This window comes from Haliaeetus leucocephalus, unplaced genomic scaffold (assembly GCF_000737465.1).
Source record: "Haliaeetus leucocephalus isolate CR32 unplaced genomic scaffold, Haliaeetus_leucocephalus-4.0 Scaffold262, whole genome shotgun sequence".
Lineage (NCBI taxonomy): Eukaryota > Metazoa > Chordata > Aves > Accipitriformes > Accipitridae > Haliaeetus > Haliaeetus leucocephalus.
This window is the reverse complement of record NW_010972698.1, coordinates 64973-84762: the sequence shown is the minus strand read 5'-3', so window position 1 is coordinate 84762 and position 19790 is coordinate 64973. Positions and strand designations below refer to the sequence as shown.

Genomic DNA, 19790 nt, shown 5'->3' with positions numbered 1-19790 from the left:
TGTGATGGGCACAGAACTTTTGCATAAGCTGGAAGGAAATGTTAGCAGGGGCATTAGCCATTCTCCTCTTTTTAGTGGTCCAAGTCCAAGGTCTCAGATCAAGGCAACAAGAAAAGGGACAGGCCAGAGGAGGAGCTAGGACCATCATCTGATTTGGAGCGATCTCAGGAGCTGCCATCAAGGCAGTGGCAGCAGCAGTGCTAAGGACCTGAGAGAAGTCACAGGATCGGCCTTGTGAAATAGCAAACACTGTCTCAGCACAAGGCCAGACATCATCTAGCTGACCTCTGCATCCCTTCATTGCATCTCACCAGGTAAATCTTTCTCCTCATCCTCAAGCAGACTGTCTGAACTATCAGAGAAGAAGTCCTCCAGATCCTGCTGCCTCATCTTGGACTCCAGAACAGTGATGCGCTGCTTGAGCTTCATCTGGGCATCATTGTACTCTGTCAGGAGCCGGCCAAAGCGGGTGTGCAGTGTGTCCAGGTTCAAGGCCAGCCTGTTCAGCTTCTCCTCCATGCTAATTGCTTCCGTGCTTGCCTCTGCAGCTGACTCATCCAGCAGCCCTTCCTTGATCAGGATCTCCCGGCCACGCTCCTCTAAGACCTTTTTGGCATCAGGATACTCTGTGACTGCTTCCATAAGATCTTCCTTTGACAGGCAGAAGAGATCAGAGTAGCCCAAGCTACGGATGTTGGCTGTGCGCCTGTTGCCCATTTTGCTCCCTTTAATGTTGAGGATGCTGATCTCACCAAAGCAGCCTCCTGCAGTGAGCAAAGCATACTGTGTCATTCCATCATCTGCCACCACAGCTAGCTTCCCCTCTTTGATGATGTACATCTCTTTCCCAATGTCTCCTTTCCGGCAAATGTAATCCCCTGGGCTGAACACCTGAGGGCGAAGCTTCAGCACCAGCTCCACCAGTAGACCTGCCTCACAGTCCTGGAAAATCCTCACTTTCTTCAGTGTCTCCAGGTGAACGTTGATGGCAATCTCTGCCCTTAACTTATCAGGGAGATTCTTGAGGACTTCCCGTTCATCTACTGCCTTCTTGTTGGTCCAGAGGTAGTCAAACCACTTGATGACTTTGGTTTCCATGTCTTTGCTCACCTTGCGGAACTGCATGTAGTGTTTGATGGCATCAATTTTTGCCTGGAACTCTGCCCTGGTGGCATTCATTTTGGATATCATGGATCCCACATTCCCCACAATGGTGGCAAAGATGAGGACACCGATGAGGAAATCGAAGATCACAAAGAGGTACTCTTCATCACGCACTGGGGGAGGGGTCTCTCCAATGGTAGTCAAAGTCAACGTAGACCAGTAGAGACAGTAGATGTACTCTCGGGTCAGATACCCATATTCAGGGTCTGTGATGTTGGGATAGACCCAGGTGTCTGCTCCAAAGCCTATGGCCTTGGAGATGGCATAATAAATGCATGCATTCCAGTGGATGATGACCAGGATGTAAAGAACCAAGTTGCTGATGCGGAAGATGTTAGGATGGCTGGTTCTGGTCTCAGTCCTATCAAAGAACTCAAACATGCGGGAGAAGTGCAGTAGCCTGTTGAAACGCAATTCAGGGCAGTGTAATCCCACAGCAAAGTATGCCAGGTCTGTGGGCAGGATGGAGATAACATCCAGCTTGAACTGTAAGGTGCGGATGTAGTTATCCCGTAACTTCTTCAGGTCCTTAACCAGGAGGCCCTGTTCCAAGAAACCTAACAGAGAAGCAAATGATAGAATTATCTTGCCTTATGTTCAACTCTTCTGCAGGCTTTGCAAGCACTTCTGAGAAACATTTTATGGTATGCCATGCACATGTGTGCATATATACACAAGATCATCCAAGTACTACCAGTTCCACCTGATCTACTTAGTTTACAGGCTTTTGTTATCACTCAAGCCCTTCATCTGGCAAAAGCCACCTAAAGATATCACTAAGGGATTTAGTCTGTTGCCATGAAGAATGGGGACACAAAGGTTTCCATCCTCCAGATCATGAATTATTGCAGTTCCAACAGAAAACGTACAGCCACCTGCCATGTTCCGAGAACATTAAATTCTACCATTTTTCCGTGTAGGTAATTCATTAGCTGAACTGATGCAAAATCAGAGATACAGACCTTCAGCCATGCCCGAATACTAATAGTAATGCAGGTAATTTTGTACAATTATTCAAAGGTGAAGTTAAAAGCTGGGACGATTAATCTTTCATTCTGAAACTTACTTCGTTTCTCAGATCTTTTAATTAGGTTCTTTCTCTGGAGACTGCTTCGTACTAGAGAGTGCCAAGGTAGACAAAATCCTCCTTCTAATGGAGCTGTAGTTTAGGCCTCTCCCTTGCAGCTTATCTCCGCTTTTAGGGGATTCAAGCAAAGCACTCATAAGCCAGGATGCTGCTTCTGCTTACCTGTGCGCAGGTGGATCACTATGTCCCCAATGTAGATAGAGTCCGAGATGTAGTCTAACACCAGCCAGAGGACAACATAGGTCTTTTGCAAGTCATTGAAGCAAGCCCTGGAGGAAGGTCATAAAATAGAGTGGTAAGACCAACACATCTCCATTATCATCTCCAATTATTACAGTTGAATATAGGCTGATTCTGAGGGTCCTGACTCTACAACAGAGATTGGCCACTTGCCCCTCTTCTCCTAGGGATTAAAACGCCCTTCTCTGAAAAATCTGCCCTCCCTTGATGTAGGTAAAGCAACTTCTTGAAACCACCTCCCAAATGCACCTTGCAGCTTTACCCAGAGATCATGGTCCTTTCCAACCAGGGCCACAGAATGGATGCTCTGCCTTTGCACTGTAGAAGTCACAGTGATAGCAGGGAGTCCCTTTCCTTTAGGTTCCCGCTAGCCCCAGCACCACTAATGTCAGCTGTCTGATCTTGGCTGAGCCATAACAACCATGTGAACAGGAGGATTAGAGGAGACAGGGACCCTACAACCTCCCAGCTCACCTGGCTACGAGCAAGCACCAGTTATAGAGGACAGGAACTGCAATGACAGCCAGCCAACGGTAATACCAGTCCCCTGCAGGGTCCATCACAAAGATCTGCCATTTTTTCCTGGAAGCAGAGAAAAGCCAGAGCTGGCAATGTATGAATAAAGGGCTAAGCATAGAAAATAGGGTTGGAAGGGAACCATCGAGCCACATCCTTCGTCCCTTGCACTAGACTGGCTCAAACATAGCTGCAGCTTGAGTGCCAGTCTGTAAGCTAGAACCAATCCCAGCAGTGCTAGGCAAAAATGTCCAGCACTGTTTAAGCTCCTTTCTTCCCAAAACTGGGCTCAGTAAGGTATCAGAAGAGGAAACTGTAGGACAGTAAGGCAAAGCAGGTGGCCTACATGCACACAGCACCCCAGTGGCAGAGCCAGAAACAGATGTATGGAAGAGGGTGATCAGAAAACTTCTCGTTACATGACATAGCCTCTACCAGATGAGGTATGGATTGGTGCCAGATAGATCTTAAGAAAAGATTAGAGCAGGAAGGAAAGTGTGCTGCAGATCAGTGGGAGCACCAGGAGGGAATGCCCGAACCCCAGAGCAGCAATCTGGGGGGCAGCTGGCATTGCAAGGCTGCCATCCACAATGCTGCTCGCAGCTGCCTGCCTGCAGTCTGCTCAGTCCTGAGTCCAGCCTTTGAACTGCTCCCAAGTGTTTGATCCTGCTCATCTTGGGACTCTGAGATAAGACGTGTGTGCTACAGTCACCAGATCTCACTGGAGAAGCCAGGGAAGAGAAACTCTGCAGCTGGGCTGATAGGCTTAGCTGCTGCAGTGTGGTAGGGCAAAACTCCCTCTTCCTCTCCCTCCTTCCCTCCCTTCCAGCTTTTGAACATGCAAAACTCCCTCCAGTGCTAGGAAAAAAACAACCCACTTGCCAACAGATTCCCCCTGTCTAGCCCACTGCTTCAGACAGCTTCAAAAGCAAAACCTCTGCCTTGAAGTCTCCTTCCCCAGCGGCACAGGCAGCAGCACCTGCATTGCCCGGAGTGTGTGGAGCGGTACTCGGTGCAAAGCCAGCGGCAGTCCTTCACATTCGCTCTGGGTACAGCCACAGGCAAGCAGATGGTCCAACCTCCCCATTAAAAGTGCTTATCTTTTGCTCAGAAAGTACGACTTAAATTTTTTTTGAGAAAGGGACTCTCTGCTCCCTGGAATGTACAGCATCAACACACGGGAAGCACTGACTCACCTGCAGCCAGCCAGTACTGTTCTAACACCCACAAGCACTAATAACCTCAATAACGGTGTTTAATTACATTGGTAATTTCAGCTTTAAATCACCAGTACTGCCCACGACAGGTGGCCAGAGTCACTGACATTACGCTAACAGCAGAGCCAGGGCTGGAAAACCAGGGCTCTGGGTTAACCCAGGAAGAGGGAGTAATCAACTGCCTCTTCCCAAAGGCTTTGCACCCAAGCCTGCAACTGTGGAGGCTCCCATGGCCATGAACAGCAGCTCATGTTCAGAGTTACCAGACTCAAGGCCGCTCTTACCGGCAGAGCTGAGGACCTACAAAACAGCAGAAGTTACCGCCGTCTCCCCAGGAGCCCACTGGGCACCAAGCAGCCCTTTCACAGCATGCTTCAGCTCCCTCTGATAATTAACAAGCTCCCCTTAATCTCACAGGGCAGAATGTTTTTTTCCATGACTAGTAAAGACCCAGATACAAGACTCAGATATTTTTCTCCTACAGAAAACAATTATTTCTTGGTGTTTTAATTACCATGTATAATGGTAGGGTCCAGAGTAGTCCATGAGCTTTGCCCTTTAATTAGCCAGCAGAAGAAAAGCCAGGTTATTACTTTTCACCAGGAGCGTGAGCTGAGGAGATGAAAGGGCTGGATATGAAAGAGCCTTTACAGAAAGCTGCCGTCACAGTGTCTGCTCTTGGTGGGGCATGGGCAGCAAACGCACTCCCCTCATCTCCCTTCATCCTGCAGATGATGAATGAGACCGGCAAATCCCACGCGTTTGTGCTTGCTGTGGTCTCCTGTGCAGAGACCCCACATCCCTTGGCTTGTCCGCAGCTCCTCATACGCACAAGCTGAAGGTGCATCTCTTTACAGACCCAGGGCTGGTTCCAAATGCCAGCCCTAGTGTTGAACTGCTCTGAAAACAGGGAGGTCTGCTAGCTGTCACAAGCCATGCAATGTGTCTTTCCTACCAGGGCATGGACCAGGGGAGGAAGACTACACGGGTGAGGGACAGGCCAGGTCCTTTCCACAGGGACAGACTGCCAGGTCCTGTGTGCCTGCACAACAGCCCAGCAAAGCCAGGCTGGCTGCCAGGACAGTGGCTGGAGAGGGCAGGGAGGACCCTTCTCACCACTGTGTCCTACCTCCCTCTTTCCCATCCTCATCCACCTCCATTAGCCATCACTGCTGGGAGCCCCCGAGCACTGTGCACAGCTGATCTCCAGCCAAGGGTGGCTGAGGCCACAGGAAAGGGACCCTACTTTTTGTTTTCCTCTTCGGTCTCCTCGTCCTCTAGATCATTCCCAGCACCTGCAGCCACTGTTTGGAGCTCAGGGCCCTGGAAGCGCTCGAGGAAGGGGTCTGGCCCTTGCTGCTCCTCGTGCAAGCTCTTGTTGGCCCAGTCCCTCAGCACCAGCACCAGTCGGACTATCCTGGACGGGGGAGAGAGGCAGAGTCAGGAGGTGTCTGTGGAGCAAGGAGAAGCAAAAGCTTGAGATCAAGAGGGGGCTAGAGCTGAGAAGAAAACTCTCACAGCTTCCTCTCAAGTCCAAACATTTCCTTTTTCCCCCCTTGTGGTGATGGTCTGGGACCAAGAATATACGAGCAAGAGAGCCCACCCTGGCAGAGTCCCACAGCTCCTTCCCCAGTCCTGCTGCCATTCCCACAGGGACATGAGGAACGTGTGGGTGACTGGGGCAGGGTGAGGCTGCCTGCAAGGGAAAGGAGCCCCCAGGCCCTCCCGGGGCCCCAGAGGTGATGAAGCTGTCTCCTCCCGCAGCTCTCTCCGCGGGCACCAGGGCACACAGAGCAGCATTCACAGACACTGGTCCCTGCAACCCTTGAATGCCATACAGCAGGAGAGGATCCTGAACCCATGCAAGCCCCCAAGTGACAAAGCCAGGCACAAAAGGCTCAGGCTCACCCCAGGCCAGCAGCACACACAGGTACCTGGCCAAGGCTCGCCTGCCTTGGAAAGCGGGGGCAGCCGGCTGCTCCCCCCCATCTGGAGGACCCCCTCTCTGCAGCTCTGAGGAGGTGTCATCCTGGGTTGAGCCGATCCTGCAGTGGGGAAAAGGGGGTTCACAGCCACACTGTGCCATCATGGCACCTGCCCACAGCCAGATGAGGTGGAGGAAGCAGGCAACTGAGGACCATGCCAGGTCTCGGCAGACACACCGAACTGGCCCTCCTCTCCCCTGCCCCACCGCTGCCTCCCTCAACCAAACCAGGGACAAGCCTGACCTCCTGGTGCTGAGCCCCGTCCTCTCTGTGTCACCATCCTCTCGGGCTTGGGCGGGTGGGCAGGGATGGCAGTTGGCTGGTGAGCTGTTCAGACCATTACTCTTGGCAGTCATCCTCCATGCGAGGAGACCATGGGCACACACCCTGGCCCAGAGGCCTGCAAAGAGCAGAAAACATCCACAGGAAGAGCCATGCAGGACACATGACATGGTTTTGACACAGAGATACAGCACAGCATAGGAAGAGAGGGTCAAACACCATAGGATGTGCCCACGCCACATTTTCCACCACCAGCTGTCACTGATGCTGCAGTAAGAGTCCTGCGGAGCATTTCACCCTCCCCAAGAGATCCCACATCTGCCTGTGGCCCATGAAAGATGCTCTCCTCATTGTTCAGGCTCCTCAGCCATTGCCGGGGCAACAGCATTGCCAGCGAGCTGTGCCATAACAACAAGCCCACAGCTCTCGGCACCACTGCCTGCCCGAGGACAAGAAAATAGACCCATAAGGAATGTAAGCACAAGGCCAGCCCTGGCAGGGAGATGATGCTGTGCAGCAGCACAGGGTAGACTTTGCATGTAGAAAGGTGTTTGCGCCTGAGCAACAGTCTCCCTTCCCCAGGGCACTGCAACCTACTGGTGGTCTGCCCAGAGAGCCCCACCTCTCGTCACCACAGCAATCTCCCCTGCATTGGAAATTAACGTTTTCTATTTTAAAAGACCCTTGCTGAGGTTCTTGCTGGCAGGAGCTACCATCTGGTTTCAGAGAGCATCAGAGAAGACCCTACATTAATACGTGGAGGCTGCTGTGGAGCTGTTAAGTGTGGAATTTCATCGGGGTTTATCTAAAAAGTGAGAGACGCCCACGGGTCTTACCCAGCTCCAGCAGCCCGTGCAGCCCTCACTGTTCTGTTGCACCATAGTATAGATCGCACCGTGCAAAAGCACCTCACAGAAACACAGACTTGCACACGCGTGGACACAAAGGCACACAGGCATTGCCCAGCCCTACCTAGATCACGTACTCCCACCTGCTCCCCCCAAGGCACAGTATGGCCTCCATATCCCCCCATGGATAAGGCAGGTTCCTGGAGACAACACATTCATGCTCCCACACAGTGCAGCCCACGGCCGAGGCTCTGCTTGGGCAAGGCAATACCTTGTACACCTCTACCAACACACAAAGACTATATCCACGCTGCACGCAGAGGGACAGTCATGCAAGCCCAACCAAGCCACCTCCCTGGGGCAGCAGAGTCACTGCCAAGAATCTACCACTGTCTACTTACGAGCCTGGCATCCCCCGAAGCCTTCAACACTTGGCTGCTGCCTAACGTGGGCTAGCAGGGGTGGCTGGGGAGCATCCCTGCCCTGGGAGCCTCCCAAGCTGTCTCCGGACTACTCAGGCTTTTAAAACACATGTAGGGCTGCAAAGCAAAGCTAGCACAAGCTGCCTGCACTCCTGCCCTTCTCCCCTGCCTAAGCAGAGAAGCAGGTGAGGTGCCCAGGCAGCAGCGGTGCGCAGGGAGGGTACACACGCATGCGTGCGTGTGTCTCATCACAACAGCACGCCCATCCCCTGAGCATCCTCGATGCCCGGAGCAGCAAGGCGCACTTCAGAGGAGTTAATAGCAGCCAGCTTTGTGTCTGGGGGATAAAAGGGGAGGAGGGAAACGTGCTGCTCAGGGATGCTCCATTCCCCACCCACACGTCCCCTTCTCCCTCTGTCCCTTCCTTGGTGGCTGGAGGGACCCCAGACATCTCTCAGGGCAGAGCCCAGCTGGAGATTGCAGCCATCCTGAGCAGCTCTGGGTCTGGCAGCTCCCGAGTCCCCAGCAAACCTTGGGGAAGGATCACTGCCCACTCAGGGACAGGCACAGGTAGCAGGGCCCCAGCTGGGCTCAAGTCCTGCTGCATGAGGGAATGCACTGGCATTGCCTCCTGGGCCAACATCTTCTGCGCCCTCCCAGGCCTCTGCCTTAGGGAAAAACAAAGCTGGTGACTATTTCCCGGCTTCACAGGCTGTGCTACAGCTACTGCTATGATGGGAAATTTGCAGAAGTAGCCACATTTTAACGCCCTCCCATCAAGTTACCTCTTCTCACGCTCAGGGATCAGGAGACCAAACGTGCTGCTCTGGAGTCCTGGTGAAGAGAGATGCAGAGTTTGAAGATGATCATGAAATGCATCTTTCACCAATTTCTGCCCTCATATTCTGTTCACAAAGTCATTCTAATAACCAGTTAGCAAAAAATTTGCATCCCCAAGGCAATAAGGAAGAGGTTATTTTTTACCCCCTTCCTCCAGCATCTGGCCCCTTGCAGTGGCTGAGGCTGGATCAGTCCCTGTCGTGTGCATAGAGTCCTGCACCATGCGCAGGGCTGATCTGAAAGCACCAGCACTGGAGACCCTTGCTATCAAAGCTTTACCTTTTTTTTTTTTTCTCCAAAGCCTTAAATTCCACTTGTTCTGATCTCACTGAAAACCTGGACAGCAAGGAGCCCGAAAGAAGAAACGGAATTTTTGCAGCCTTGGCCAGGGCTGCTGGCAGCATTGGGTGCTTCCCGGGTGAGCACCCAGGAGCACGGGATGCATCACCGTGCTCTTGTCCCCACGCCACAGACCTCAGCACTGGGGACAGCTCACAGAGCAGGAGCCCCTGCAACAGCATGTGTCCTCCTTCCACCTCTCCTTTTGCTCCCTGCCTGCAGTTGCCTTCAAAAGCCACATGGGAACTCCAAGAGCTGCTCCCTCACAGCTCCCTCGAGCACCATATAGCACAAACCACTTCATTTTTCATGCACGTTGCTGTGGCAGTGACCCTAGGAGACACCCAGCCCTGCCACATGTGCTGCCCTGGGACAAAGAAGAGCCAGCAGGAGGAAGCAGGGAAGAGAGAAAGGAAATAAATAAAAGCATCACACCCCAACAGGAATGGCATTAACCAGAAACTCTCCTCCTCCAGATCACCCCCAGCCAGGGTGGCTGGCATGCGCGTTTTACACCAGCAGGCCAAACAGCCTGTAGCTCTAGAGATGTCAGTAAGCCAGCCTCCGATTAAATAAGCATGTGTGGCTGAGACGTCCAGCACCAGGTCAGGGTCCCGCTGCCGAAGGAATAAATCTTACCTGTTCCCATCCACTGGGATACTAGGATCAGACTCCATAGTTGGCAGAAGAACACATCCAGAACACACGGAGTTTATTAAAATACGCATTTTACAGGTCATAATTTCTAGATCTACACTAGGATTTATGCGTCACATAAAAGTCATATTATATCCCCTACAACCTGCCAATAATTAGCCTTTGAGAACACATACAGTCTGATCACCTCTCCTCCAAACATCTTCAGTCCACACATTGAAGGTGATGTGTCCCCCAAATGGTCAGCCCTTCTCACCCTAAAATAAAGCTTAAAAAAAAGCCAACCATAAGCTTTCTCCAAAACATGTTTGCACCTGTCAGAGAAGAGAAACCAGCCAAATGATTTACTTACTTTCCTGGCATGAGTCACACAGCAGGAGCCTCCTTATACAGGCCTGTTGTGTAAGGTCCCCTGGTAACCTTGACCACATCCCTGAGCCACAAGCCACAGGAACCACCCCTGCACCAGTGCTCCCATCCCTTACGTATACGCTGCCATGGCACGGCATGGCATGCCAAGCCCACCACACCATCCTGGCTCTCATCTGCAATAAATCTCAGTGCTCTCCTCAGCTCAGCTATCAGGCACAGGTTCAGACCTGCAATTACTTGTGGGACAGTTATTTATTAGTCAATGTCCAGCTGCCAGATTTACAGTCACAGATGCTTGATGCAGTTGCAGGCAGAAAACACCCAAGCATCGATGTCTGTAAATAAGCTATTGGGACACCTGGATGACCAGCTACAATTATTTATAGGTGGAACACAGAGGTCCTGTTAAACCATGCCAAAACGTTGCCCCCTGAGCCTGCAAGCACAACTCCAGCAGATGTGCTGGATGAACCACCAAAAGCATCTCAAAGTCACCTCAGATCCAAATGTTACTAAACTCCACAGAAGGAAAGAAACAGCAAAGCTGTTGAACTGGGCTTGTTTTTAGCTAAAGAGCATTTGGGCCTGGGCCAAGAATTCCCCTCACCTGTGTTCTTGCACCATTGCTGAAGTTACAGCTTGGCAGCAGACCTGGGAGCAATCCTACCCTCTGGCATTGGCAATCTAACAAATACCTACTGCTGCCCAAATGGGCAATCTTCCATGGCCTGTCTGGTGCTATCACTGTTGGTACGAGGTCTTACAATCCAGAGAGTCACCATGAGGAGGTTTCCCATTTAAATCTCTCTGGGAAAGAGCCAAGCTCCTGGATAAGTCCAGACCTCAGCAACGCTCTTACAATCACTTTGGATCTGAACATTTGCAAACCCACTGCTGAAATGCCTCCAGCAGGACAGGAGCCGAGGAGATGGTGGCACAGGAGGGGCTGCCGGGATGGGAGCTCCTGGGTCCTCTGGCTCCATACCTCCTAGAGCAGGGGCTATGGCACAGGAGAACTGGCAGTACTACCTCCACCAAAGAGCAGTTGCGCAAGGAAGAAAAGAAAACCCACCAGCAGTTTAAAAAACACTCAACCACTCTACACAAGCTTTTGGGGTGGAAGATGAGGAACAGACCGCAGCAGTTGGCTGAGGACTTTTATGGGGTCAGAATTGAGTTATCCAAGCTGGGACATGGTCAGGGGACTGGGCCCATCAGTCTAAGACTGCAACAGGACCCCATGTCCGCAAACACCCAACACCTTGGTTTTGCATCTCCTCCAGCAGACGGCCCAAGGGCCAGTGGGTCTCCCATTGCTTTGCACAGGACAGACATCTCCTATGTCAGCCACCAATTTCTTATGAGACCTGGGCTCGTCACAGCAGCACTGTTCCACACACGCACTGACCCCATCAAACATACAAGGTGGTTGCTAGTGCACACAGAGCATTTGCGGCCGCAGCCCAGCCCTGGGACTACACGTGTTGGGCCATACTCCTTGTACCCCACCTCTCCCTCACACCCGTCTCCAGCTGCTGTGGCACGAGGTCCAGCTTCATCATTTCCCTCGCCCACCTCTGATACTAGAGTATGGGAGAGGAATGGCACCTTCATTGTAATCGAGGCCTAAAGGACACAGATCCTCAAGGGCCTACAGTGCAAAAAGCAGGTCAAGTGAAGAAGAAACACGTAGTTTTACTGTTTCCAAGTACACGAGCAAGGATCCTCTCCCTGCCCTCACCCACCCTGCCAGGGTTGGGGGGAGGTCGGGGCACAGGAAATCATCTCCTCAGCCAGAGCCACGTGTTGATGAGGCTGGCAGAGATCAGCACGGAGTAGACCAGGGTCTCCTTCTGACGCCAGGCGTTGCACTGCTCCTCCAGCACGCGGAGCCTCCCCGAGATCTTCATCAACTGCAAGGGAAGCAGTGGGGCCGCTGTCAGCCCTGCAGCAAAGTGCAGGACGCTGGCTGCAGCCCAGAGGTGTGGGACAGCAAGCGATGGAGGGATGGGAGCTGCCTTCTCCCTCAGGTCTTCCTTTTCTAGAGCAGCAGCTGTCTTTGAGGGGGGAGAATTAGCAGCAGTATCTCAGCTCCTGAGCAGATGCTTCAGGAAAAAGCCCTTGCCATGAGAAGAGCATCTGAGCTCTTTACTGCCAGCAGATGGAGGGGTCTGGCTGTCTCCTGTAGCCCTACAGCCCCTCAGGGCAGGAGCTTGATGGGTCAACAGACATGCAAGCCCTCCCCTGCTTCTCCATTAGCAGCATCAGCCGGGACTAGCTTGGCAACACCAGCCCATCAGGACTGAGCAACAGACCCCTGGAGCCCCTTCACCCACCCTCCCATGGCTTTCACAGGAAACATTTGCAGCCCTTCACCCCCATCTCACCTGCTTTCTCATTGCTGCCATCTCAGCCACCCCAGCCTCCTCCAAGGCGCTCTCTGGGCCTAGGCCAGCCTCCTGGGAGCTGGGGAAGGAAAACAGAGATGCAGACAGACAAACACTGCTCAAGAAGTGCAATTGCCTTCCCACACACGGCACTGCCACGGGGAGCTGAGCCATGCAGGTAGCGCGTACGTGCCCAGGATGTGCTGTCGGGATGCAGCATCAGGAGAGAGGAAACAGCACCTGCACAGCACATGCTCATCTCTTCCTAACCCCCATCATGCATATTTATACCCCTCCACCATGCACCTCACAGTGATCACAACAAAACCTACAGCACATGCCATGACAGACAACAGGGAACCTGCATGCTTGTATTTCTTTAGGGGTCCAAGAGAGAAAACATATTTACCGAGCATCCATTCTTTGTAGCCAGAGGAATTCGTTAAGGGTTGGATAACACATCTTTAGAGCCAGTCAGGTAAATACGTATCACAGGGCCAATGCCGAAATGGAGGGATGATCTCATTTACATCAGCAGGTGAGGATCCTGCTGGTGGGAAGCAGCCGTCAACGGGGGGGGGGGGGGGGGGAACTTTTTGGGCAAGGGCCTCGGCCAGCAGAAAAGGGTTCTCTTTGCCGAGACAAGGATTTCTTCCTCTCCGGTATCTCCAGGTACCACAAGCTCACTTCCCCCAATTCCCCAGACCGAAAAAAGTATCACTTTTTGCTCTTAAAGCAAATTTTACCTGCAACTTGAAACATAAACAAGCAACCCCAGCATGCACCACTTTCTTCCATCCATGGAAAGAAAGAGGCCACCACTGGGATTAGCTGCTGGACTGGCAGAGGCAATACAGACCCTGGATCTCCAGGGCATCCCCTGGAGACACAGGCTTGCTGCAGTGCCCACAGCACTGAGCCACAAAATAAAGCCACAAAATAAAAGTAGATCCACAGTGAGAAAAATCAAAATTGCCACATTCGGTCTGTTGTTCCCATCATCACAGACTAGCTCTACATCAGTTCTGCTATAATCAGAAGTCCCCTATGCACACCAATAACTCGCGTGGGCACTCGCTGATACCATATGGGTTAATGAGTGTCTAACACCGCTCCTTCGGAGACTCTGGGGAGGAGACAGTATTTATTCCTGTTTGCAACATGATGCTGATCTCACTGAAGACAAGCCATAACAGCATGCAGAGGAGATTCAGTGAATCTCTGAAAATATGTTTGTGAGATAATACCTTCACATAATGTAGCTGCGGTGTAAAATGAAAGTCACAAAAGAAAGAAAATCCAATTTCTCACAGCACAGAGCCATTAAAAAAGGACACATCCTGCAGCTTTTGATTGAAAAATCCCAGTTGATACAGAACACCCTTCAGAGCAGAGACTACAAATTACCTTCTGATGACTCATACCCTTCAAGAGGTCACTGTCAGGCAAATATTCCAGTCTCTGTCCAAGACCAGACTTCTCTTTACTAAAATTTCAGGATAAACAAGTCAGCTGTCATTTTTTTTATTTTTATTGTTGCATAAGGGTACAAAGTTATTGTATCGAAGAGATACTGTATGCATCTAAAGCAATGCAAAGTACCAGGAAGAGGTGTTTCAAGGTGGCTGGCCTCAAAGAGAGATCAAGACCTGGGGAGAGGCCTGGGACTCACCCCATGGCGTTACAGCAGTCTGCAAGCTACCACCTCTCATGGTACCATGGCCTAAACCTCCTCTACCGCTGATGGGAGGAGGGAGAAGGTCTTACGTAGCCACTAATCAGATCTGTTGGCATGCCTAGACTTCATTTAAAAAAAAAAAAAAAAAAGCGACATTTGAAGACAGTCAGCCTACTGTGGTTAAAAGCAGGGACATCACTTTGCATCATCCACAGGCAGAAGCCAGCTCTGCTGCCTGCACCTCCGCGCCAGCTGGGGAGGGAAGGCAGGATGTGCCACTGATGGCACTGATGATGGATGCTTGCTCTCCTCCCTTTCTGCCTGGAGGCTTTGCTCAAGGAGAATTAGAAGTATTTAGACATTCCTCTGGGGGCTCAGCAGCCTTAGAGCAGTGGGGACACCTTAAGGCTGCAATGACGTCTTTGAACACGTTAAATTTACTGTACATGCACAGATAAGAGTGTGGTGGAGATAGTTGCTCCAGCATATCCAGAGAGATTGAGGTCATTGCATACCTATTCCAGTGAGCACACAGGCATACTGCACCCTGGCCAGAGGCATCGGCTATGGGATGAGTAACTCAGTGCAGCCAGTTCGTGGAAAAAGGTTAATTAAGAGTGTTAAGAGTGACCAAGATACAGCCAAGGGTGCTGGGAGCCTGCAGAAGAGGGTGTCTTGGGGACAGGACCTGGGTCAGGCCGTCTGTTCTGGATTTTGATTCCCTTCACACATTTCTCTCCATCAAGCTATCAACGCATGCAGAAAAATTAGCACTTGCTTAGCAGTGAAGAGCAGCTGTAATCCCAGCAATGTCACAGGCGGCGTTCAATCACTTGGGGTGCCTGGGGCATCGGTGTTACACCAAGCAGGAGACACAAGCTGGGCTGGGTTAGCAGGGTGCACCCAGGCTGGCTGCACCAGGCGTTCCCGGGCCAGGCACCCAGAGCTGGCAGACAGGACAGGCGAGAAGGAGAGTCTGGGGCAGATATGCAGGACCATCCTGCTCCCACGCCCTGCAGCCTGCGGTTCACAGAGCTCATGCCTGGCTCATGCCTTAGCAAGGCAAAGGCAAGTCCTTGCAGAATGACAGGGAGGTGGCTCAAGACGAGCCAAAGTCACCTGGACGGCACTGGGTCTTGCCGAGAGTTCTGGACACGGTGGAAGAGCACCTGGCCCAGGAGGTACATGGTCTGGAAGATGTTCTGCATGGAGTAGATCCTGCCCGTCTCTGTGAGGAGTGGGAGCGGGGCACTGCGCGCAGGCGGGGGGCACGCGTCCGGCCTGGGGTGCACACAGAATCATGCCTGTTATTTTCCAGCCTCGTACAGCACAGGCACAGCCTGGCATTTGGTGATGCCCTTCATCCCTTCAGCAGCTCCAAGCACCTCTGGGCAATGCCATTGGCACCCAGACCCCCATGTCACCACGTGGGAGAACCCCTGACAGCAGCCCTCAGGCTCCAAGGCAGTTGCCTGACTCCTCCAAAGCCAGAGGTTCACCAGCTGCTCTCACAGGGGTTGCAGAAGGCAGACCTCTTGCTACCCAGGACAACCCTGGACTTCTAGGGGGAAAGGTGGCTCTGCTCTGGGATTAAGTTAGAGACGATTTCTCCACTGGAGAGACTCCGGAGCCCCAGGCCATGAGCAGAGGATCACTATCACCATGATACTGCTCACAAGCTACACTCAAAGAGCTGAAAAGCAAGTGTGCTCTTAGCCCACCCTGTCTGCACAGCACTACAAGTTTCAACAACCCTTTCAGAAACTCAGTTAAGCCCTGGTGCCTCATTTGCCCATGGTCACCTGCCCATAGCCCCCAGCACTCTGCCATGCTGGTGCTAGAACAGGAGAGCACGTTGCAAAGCACCAACAGGAAGATGGGCAGAGCCAGGGAGACCGGGACAAGCCAGGCAAGGACCGACAGCACTCCCAGCCTGCTGCAAGAGGGGACAAGCTCCCCCATGTGCATCTCAGCAGAGAGCTCATCACCCTGGGGACCAACACAGCTGCCTTCAACACTGCCTGGCACAAACGTCTCTGACACCAGAAGCCATGTTCCTCTTGTGCAAGAGTAGGACTTGCCAGGCATTGCCTTGCCCCAATCTGGATACCCCCCACCCCGGGGCACCGACACCAGAGAGCATCAAAGCAGCACAGACAACAGGGGATGCTGATCCCCACCCATCCCACACGGCTCTGGGTTTGTGCTCACCGCTCATGGTGCTGGCCCGGGCTGCGCAAGGCCAGCTGGGTACAGTCACTTGGAGTCCTCTCCCGCCGCGACCTGCTGCTGTGATGGCCCTGTTGGCATCAAACACAACTGTGTTAGCACAGAGATCCTGCACAGGGTGAGCCCAGCCCGGTGCCACGCATGGTCTGCAGTGCCAGAAGCCTGTCAGCAAAGGGAAAGCCCTCAGTGGTGGGAGTGCTACGTGAGCCCCAAACCTGGTGAACTGATGCTGGGGTGGGTGGGGAGACATGGTCAGAGCAGGGTGAGGGTCACCAGCAAGGACCCTGCTGATCTGATCTCTATTCAGATCAAAAATCCTGAACCTAATGCATTCAGGAATGGCTCTTGAATCTCAGGGAGGTGAAAGCACTTGAGAAGGCAGATCAGCAGCTCCAGCAGCCATACCAAGCCTTTGCCTGCCCATGTCAGGGGCCTCCCTTTGAATTAGTTTTTTAAAAAAAAAAAATAAATCTGCTTTCAACTCTGACACCAGAACCCTTTACGCTGCAATGATGAAACAGCTCCATCACGTACTTCATCCAGGAGAAACAGTAGTTGAAAAGGGACTTCAAAAGCAGCAGAAGGAGGTTGTTGGGGGACTGCACCTACCTCAGCCTATCTCCTGCTCACAAAATGCAGTAGGACATCTGGCTGAATGGGTGTTCCAGCATGCAGGTGTGTACTGGTTATGGGACAGAAACAGATCCCACCACCCCCACACCCTCACTCCTAGGACTACTAGGAGGAGGTAGCAATCTGGAAGATGAATTCTGGCTTGGGCTGATAACAGACCTCTGGAGAAACCCAACGCTGGGATTGCTCCCCTTCCCACCACAGGCAACCCCATCTGCTCTCAACATAGTACCGATCGTTTGCGTTTCTGGGAGCTTGATCTGCTGGCCACATGCAGAAAAGGAAGCTCCCCGAGGTGGGTGGGCTGCGCAGAGTCCGGGGACATGTGCACCATGACAGAGGGGACCTTCCTCTCCTGGTTCAGTGGGATGGGCCTCAAACTGGCATCTGATATTTCTACAGAGAGGAGAGAGGGAAGAATTAGACCAACCCAAATGCCCTCAGGAAGGAGAGAAGAGAGATCCAACCATATAGGAGAGCCAACCCCGTGTCTAGTCCCAGACGTACATCAAAAAACATGTCCCGCAGCTGTGAGTGGCAGGACAGCCTGGAGAGGCATGGACTGGAAGGCAACCAGACACACTGCTCCAGGAAAGTGAAGTTTCAGAGCTGTTTTTCAAAGAGACAGGGACATATGTCTCTGCATGCCAAAGCAGGGAGCCTACTAAAGGCCAAGAGGGAACTGTAAGAGATGTAGAGGGAAATACCTCCACATTTTGCTCCTCACCTTTTGGAACTAAGACCCCTCCTGCTTTCTGTTGGTCACCTTTGCCCACCTCTCCCCAAACATCTCCCCACTGTCCTGTCCTACCTTTCGGAAGAAAGCTGACTACAGTATCTGCCCCATCCTCTCCTCTTGCAAAGCAAACCTGGGGACTTTATAAAGGGATCCTACTCCCTAGGATGTTGTAGAACCCCACCAGCCTTCAGCCACCCCAAAAGACAACCCAGGACATTACCTGCAAGAGAAATCCTATCAGGGATGTGCATCTGAAAGGAAGGAGGGACATCCTCTGTCACTGGCTCCTCATCCACAGGACTGAAGCTATCTGCTACCTTCAGCCTGTTGGGAACCTGCATCCTTTGATTGATGGCTTCTGTGAAGAGCAGGTCACAGCGGACTCGGTTCAGGTCCAGTCCCCAAAACGGCCACATCTTTTTTGATTTCCTCAGATTGCTTAAGCACCCTGGGGTTTCACATATTGGAAAAGAAAGCTGAGTGAAAGTGGTAGCAAGCAGCTCTTCCAAACTGGCACCTGCACAGGGACAACATACATGCTATAAGACAGCTAAAATACAGGCAGAAACAACCTAAAAGACAGACACCATCAGAGTTGTCCGAGAGAACAGGGTGTCCCACAAAGTCCAGCTGGCGGGGGCAAGGGTGCAGGACCACTACAGGTGCAAACTCCTGCCCAGCAGGGCGAGAAAGGAGAAAACTTCTACATGTCCTGGGAGCAAAGCATGAGCTTAGCACCTATTGCCTCAATTGACAGCAAGGAAAGGGCAATAGTTCAGCACACCTGTGGAAGAAGAGCGATTCAGTATACCCTAAAAATTAATGAAAAAAAAAAATTATTCTCCATCCAGAAGTAAAGTTTTTTGGAGGGCTGGGAGCACATTTTTACATTCATACAACTTCAAGGAAAAATAAGGTTTTCTAAAAACAAAACACGTGTTTTGGTGATAAGATTCCAGGTTACCACAGGAAAAACTGAGCACTAAACTCTTCCTCAACACACACATTCGCTTCAGTATCCCCCAGGACCGTACCGCATTCCCCACCCAATCCAGCACCCATCTCCTTGAGTGACCCACACCAAGCTGAACAAGATGGACTTTGCCCTGAGCAGAGCTGCCAGACACTGAAGCATCCTCTTGGAGGGGAAGGAAAAGCACACATCAGCTCCCCCAGGCCACTGCCGGCTCGGCTCTCTTCCAGGAGAGGACTGGCACTGAGGAGGGACACAGTTCCCAGCTCTCATGGCTCCTGGTGGTAGCCAACAACAGGAGCAGGACATGGGACATGGACATTATCTGGGGCTTTGAAGCTGCTCAGGACGCACAACTGCCACATGCCTCAGCTTCCCCTTTGCCAAGTCCCAGGGCTCTGAGAAGTGCTCCGGGACCACAATGTCCTAACACTTTCACCGAGCGATGCAAGCAGAGGGCAATCAATGTACATTTTTGGGATAGGAGCCCCGAAAAACACCTTCCTGGCTCCCAGCATTTGCACTCTTTTTCTCAAAACGCTGCAGCCAAGGAGAAAACCCCAACAAGCAAGGGCTGCCGAGGCTGACAGACCGCAGTGCTGCCCCAGCATCCCAGACGTGCCACATGCATGCACAGCTCCCCTGCACCCTCCTTCCTGCCACCCTTTGAGCTCACCATGCCCAAAAAGGTCCCCCTTTGCTTCCAGGTCAAAATCTCCAGCATAAGAAGGGCTGCCTGCTCCGTCACAGCCCAAACAGGCAGAGGAAGGAGAGGTGTTCCTATTCAAAGCTCACGGGGGAAACGGGAGGAGGCGAGCAAGCAGGAGCGTGCAGGGGCCCTGCCTTCTTTGATCACGTCCAGTGTCTATATTTAGCAGCCAGGTCTCTGACACTGCTTTTCCAGCCCACCAGGCTGCTCCAAGCCAGCAGTAGCCAGGGCTGCCCACTGCCACCCTCGCTGCTACTTCTCAGGGTACTTTGGACCCTCTCGCTTGCCCCAGCCCCCTGTCACCCCCTGGGATATCACCCAGGGGAGAGGAGCAGAGGGAAATCCCTGGGGAGGAGCACCGCCTCCCAAAGCCTGAAGAACCACAGGAGACATGGCCCCCGCGCCACCAATCCTGTCCCCTGCAGCAGCTGGGCCCTGTAACTCCAGGTACATGAGGGTGGCAGAACCGGCTC

The 19790-nt window shown here is 52.4% G+C and overlaps 2 protein-coding genes across 2 annotated transcripts; both read right to left on the bottom strand.

Annotated features, from left to right (window-relative positions):
- Window positions 1-202: 202 nt before the first annotated feature.
- Window positions 203-9617, bottom strand: CNGA2 (cyclic nucleotide gated channel alpha 2). The gene is made up of 6 exons (XM_010569131.1): window positions 9580-9617; window positions 6159-6269; window positions 5471-5641; window positions 2966-3073; window positions 2414-2520; window positions 203-1721 (listed from the first exon to the last, which is right to left on the bottom strand). The coding sequence occupies exons 1-6, from the start codon at window positions 9615-9617 to the stop codon at window positions 298-300; spliced, it is 1959 nt and encodes a 652-aa protein (XP_010567433.1). The 3' UTR covers window positions 203-297.
- A 1845-nt stretch (window positions 9618-11462) lies between these two features.
- Window positions 11463-18072, bottom strand: FATE1 (fetal and adult testis expressed 1). The gene is made up of 6 exons (XM_010568900.1): window positions 17856-18072; window positions 17129-17292; window positions 16246-16334; window positions 15154-15315; window positions 12357-12435; window positions 11463-11882 (listed from the first exon to the last, which is right to left on the bottom strand). Exons 1-6 carry the CDS (start codon window positions 18049-18051, stop codon window positions 11751-11753), a joined length of 822 nt encoding a protein of 273 aa, XP_010567202.1. The 5' UTR covers window positions 18052-18072; the 3' UTR covers window positions 11463-11750.
- Between the last annotated feature and the right edge of the window lie 1718 nt (window positions 18073-19790).